The 4,274-nt window shown below is 59.2% G+C and overlaps 1 protein-coding gene across 1 annotated transcript; it reads right to left on the bottom strand.

Moving 5' to 3' along the window:
• Positions 1-487: 487 nt before the first annotated feature.
• Positions 488-4,274, bottom strand: SMIM10L2B (small integral membrane protein 10 like 2B). Its single transcript, XM_036016504.1, has 3 exons — positions 3,425-4,274; positions 2,380-2,541; positions 488-1,732 (listed from the first exon to the last, which is right to left on the bottom strand). Exon 1 carries the CDS (start codon positions 4,050-4,052, stop codon positions 3,816-3,818), a length of 237 nt encoding a protein of 78 aa, XP_035872397.1. The 5' UTR covers positions 4,053-4,274; the 3' UTR covers positions 488-1,732; positions 2,380-2,541; positions 3,425-3,815.

A 4,274-nucleotide genomic window follows, 5' to 3' on the forward strand; every position in this document is an offset into this window, starting at 1 on the left:
TCTCCAAAACTCTGCACCACCTGGCCAGCAGAGAGGTGATGGGGACCTTACCACTTGCTGCTGCAGAGGGGCTTCTGGTGAGAGGAAATGATGTGTGGACAGACTATTTCTCCTCACTCCCCTGAGCCTACCCTTGGGATTCAAATGAATTAAGCACTTTCCAATACCTGGCTCTAAAATGAATGAAGACAAGACCTAGGTATTGGGTTATTCAAACAAAGGTTGTGAGTGGGACAATTGCCACCTCTGGGGCCAGGCCCCTGCTGCTGCCTTCCCCCCCCCCGCCCCGGGGCCAAGGGGAGGCAGGGGTCCAGGTCCAGTGGCATCTCCAAGCCCCTCCTGAAGGGGCCCGGCCCACTTACAGCCCTCTGAGGGTGCTCCCCTCCCAGAGATCCTGGGCTGAAGTAATGATCTCACCTGTGGCCCCTCTGCCCTCCAAGGCTATTGCACCACAGCAGAAACAGGAGGCTCCTCATTTTACTTACCTCATAGAACATGAGGGCTTTCATTTTTTTTTAACTTACAGAGACAATGAGATTTGACACCAGAAAGAAGAACATTCTCTGACCAGTACAGAGTTAACACACGCGGAAAATTGAAAGCCATGTCATTCAGGTTGGTGTCCCTGATTTTGTAGAAGTTCTGCAGCCTGGAAAACAGACTGCAAATAAATAAAGTGCACTGAAAACCCACCGAGCAGCCAGGGCCTGGTGCAGTTGGGGAGGGGTGGGAAAGCAGAAGCAGCTCACTACTCAAGGCCAAAATGGCAAGAAAAGCAGTGGCAGGAGCACAGGGAAGGACCAGTCCCTGGCCCCTCCCCTAGCCATTGTCTGAGGGCAGAGACAGCCAAAGGAAGAGCCACAGAGCCTCCAGATGGGGTGGAGCTTCTCAGCAGGCCAGCAGGGCTGTGAGGCCAGGGGCCCTGGAGGCTCTGACACACATTTCTCCCTGTGGGACACAAGCACACGTTCAGGGAGCAGCCTCCCTCATTCTCAAGCCTTCTCAGGCCTTCCTGCTCCCCAGCTGGCCCAGGAAGAGGATGCAGCTGGGGATCCACTCACCCAGAGGGTCTCACCCAGGTGAGACCTGGGCTTGAAAGGAGCCCATCTGTGTATCATCCCCAGGAAGGCCCCTGGCCCTCCTCCCAGCTTTCACAGCCCCTGTTGCTCTGCTTTCTCTGAGACTGTCCTGGGAGATCTATGCATGGAGCCAGCAGGCTGGCAGGCTCCCACAAGTGGTCCTGGGTGGACAGGGTTGGAATGGAGGAGGGGTCACCAGGAATGGGGACTCGCAGGAGACTTGGCACAAGGAAGGAAGCCGTCAGGCCCTGTCCATGAGAAACTGCTGGGGGCATGTGGGAGCCTTGGTCCAGCCTCAGTCCCCAGTCCCTGGGGTGAGCCAGGAGGAGTAATTCCCCCAGGACCACCCAGACTCCAGCTGGGCAGCTGAGTGGGGCAGATGCGGTGACATTGGGCCACTCGGGGCCTGGGGCTGACCACACTGCTGTGGGGTTTTAGTCCCACGATCTCTGAGTACTTGGGCCCAGAGCAACCAGTCACAGCAGATGTGGGACTGGGGGTGGGTGGTGAGGGCCGTGGTCTCTCCTGGCTCCCCTCTGGGCTGCTCCTGCCCATGCTGGAACACCTGTCAGTAGCACGCCTGGGCCTCCAGGGTCACTCCAAGCCCATCCAGAGGTGTCTCCCGTGTGATCCTGGGTGTCAGGAAGCCAAGCCTGGGGACAGAGAGATGCAGTCATGTGTGGTTGCCAGTCCCCTCCCACCCCCAGTGTGTCTTTTTACCTTCCTGGTCACATCATGTCCCCAGGGGCCACCCCCTCCTCTCCCAGCCAAGCCCAGAGGGTTGTGCCCAACTGCTGAGGAGCCCTTGGCCAAGCCTGGGATGGGCGGTGGGGGTTGAGGGGTGGGGGGTGGGAAGACCTGGCTCTGTGGGTGAAGACCTCAGGTACCCAGGGGATCCTGGGACTCATCTCTCTTTTGCCTGTCTCACCTTAGACTATCCTGCTGGTCTTCCTAGTCACTTCCAACACCTCCCCAAGGAAAGCTGGCTGCCCACATTTTCCTAACCCTGAACCTCTCTCTCCCTAGATCCCCTGGGAGCCCTGTGATTCCCCTGCCCCATCCCACCATGCCAAGTCTTCCAGGAGACTGGGGAGTGGGTGGGGCAGTGTAGGCCTAAGGAAGATTTAGCTTAACCACTTCTTATCTGTGTGACAAGGGCAAATATGCACCCCCAGAACCCCAGGTTCCGCTGTCATTAGGTAGAGAGAGTAGAACTCCCTCATGGTGTTGGTAGGAGATCTCAGTGCCCAGGTGACATGGTCCTTCTCCATGCCACAACCACACCACTGGGTTACCCCACCTCTTGGGGCCTCTGCCTGGAGGGCCCTTCATCTCCTCCTCAGCCAACCCCTTCACCCTGCTGCTACCAGGAAGTTCTAGGGCCAAGGTTGGCTGGTGGGCAGAGGTTTGACTCTTGATGAGGCCAGAGAAGGGGCGAGTCACCAGCTACAGACACCAGTTCCTGAAAGAAAGAATTGGAAACCTGAGAGTTGCCTCCCTACCCAAAGAGGTCCCCAGTTGTCCTGGTGTTGCCTCCTCTCCAAGCCCTTTCTCTATCCCCCCCCCCCACTTGAGAACTGCCCTCTGCTCAAGGAAAGCCCCATTTCCCACATCCTTGGGGTTCGCAGGGCACGCCTGGAGGTCCTCTGTGCCACAGGGTGGCATTCTGTGGCACAGAGAGGGCTGTAGGTGGCAGAAGAGCAAAACTGTGGAGGACGGGGGCTGGGGAGAAAGGCACCTTTCCAGGCTTCCACAACTGCATCCTCAGAGAGGAAGGAGGAGAACAAAAGTGGCAGCAGTAGCCTCTTGGGAGGCAGACAGCATCCCCTGGCCCTGAAGACACAGTGCAGGGAGCTGCAGAGAGCCTGGGGCCTGAGGGCTGAGAAGGGGACAACCCTGGGGGTTCAGGCTGCCTACCCAGGAGGGTGGAGAAGTGTGGCAGCATCTTTTCTCCTCTAGGGCCTCCCCGTGGGCCACCCCAGCCCAATTCTCCTCCATTTCCTCTGGCTCTGGTGACACCTGCTGTGCCTCTGGGGAAAGGGGACCTGGAACCTGGCCGCCGGTGTGAGGAGGGAACACTGGGGTCCCCGTGGGAGATGGGCTGAACTGCTGACAGGTGTGATGTCTAAGCTACATCTGCCCCTGACCCCCAGTTTGGAATCATGACAAGGGACTCTGAAGATCTCGAGGCTGCCCTGCTTGCCTCTGCTGGTTCCGCAGCTCTCTGGTCTCGCTTCCTGGGGCCCGTTCCATATTTTGTCCCAACCCTCAAGGGGCCTTGAAGTCTAAATGTTATAGCAACCGCCTCCCTCCAGCCCGCAGGTCCAACCTCTCTGGCCGCCTACCTTTAGGGTCAGGCCAGTCAAAGCATGCCCCTGCTGCTGCAGCGTTTCTTCTTTCTGGTTTCCCCCTTTTGCCAACGTGAAGCAACAGGTTGGCTGTACTCAGATAATGTCCTCAAACCCGAAGTCACGGCCTGTTTTCTGAGTTTTTGTGCAATCCAGCACTGGACACGACGGGTGCGCGCAGGTTACGCCTGGGTCCGGCTTTAGGTGGCTCAGTGGCCAGCGTCCTTTCGCAGAGCCCAAGTGTCCAGAGGTCTGGGCCGCCCCGCCTCCTTTCCGTACCGCCTCGGGGAGATCTGGGCGGCTGCGCTGTCCTCCCTGCGGGCGGGTGGACGCAGGGGCAGGAGGGCTGGCCCAGGACCCTCCTGTGGGTCGCTGTGGCCACAGGCGCTCACTCGATCCGCACTTGCAGGCGGACATTGAGCATCACCGAGGCCACGATGTAGAAATAGGGGAAGTTCATGCGCAGCCGCCAGGCCAGATCAAAGAAGGTGAGAAGCGTGCGTGTGAGCCCCTTGCAGAAGACGCAGTAAGAGCCACGGGTCGCTGCAGAGCGTGACAGTCGCACTGCCAGGCCCGACAGTGTCGCCACCGCTGCCACTGCTGACAGAGCTGCGGATGCCGCCATGGGCCTGGCAGATGCAGACCTTGCCACCCGCTGGAGCACCAGCGGCTGGCAGGTGGATGGGAGGCCTAGAGCGACCAGTCAGCCCTGGGCATTCTCCTGCCCAGCCCCGCCCTTAATCTCCTTCAGGCTGAGATCTGGTGCTGCAGCAGCCACTGGCTCTCCTCTGCCGCCCAGGCACAGCCTAACCTCTTCTCTGGCTCCCTGTTGGGTCACCACCAGCGT

Source organism: Phyllostomus discolor, chromosome X (assembly GCF_004126475.2).
Source record: "Phyllostomus discolor isolate MPI-MPIP mPhyDis1 chromosome X, mPhyDis1.pri.v3, whole genome shotgun sequence".
Classification (NCBI taxonomy): Eukaryota; Metazoa; Chordata; class Mammalia; order Chiroptera; family Phyllostomidae; genus Phyllostomus; species Phyllostomus discolor.

Excerpts from the sequence above, each read along its gene's own strand:
- SMIM10L2B (XM_036016504.1), bottom strand. The coding sequence starts at position 4,052 with ATGGCGGCATCCGCAGCTCTGTCAGCAGTGGCAGCGGTGGCGACACTG.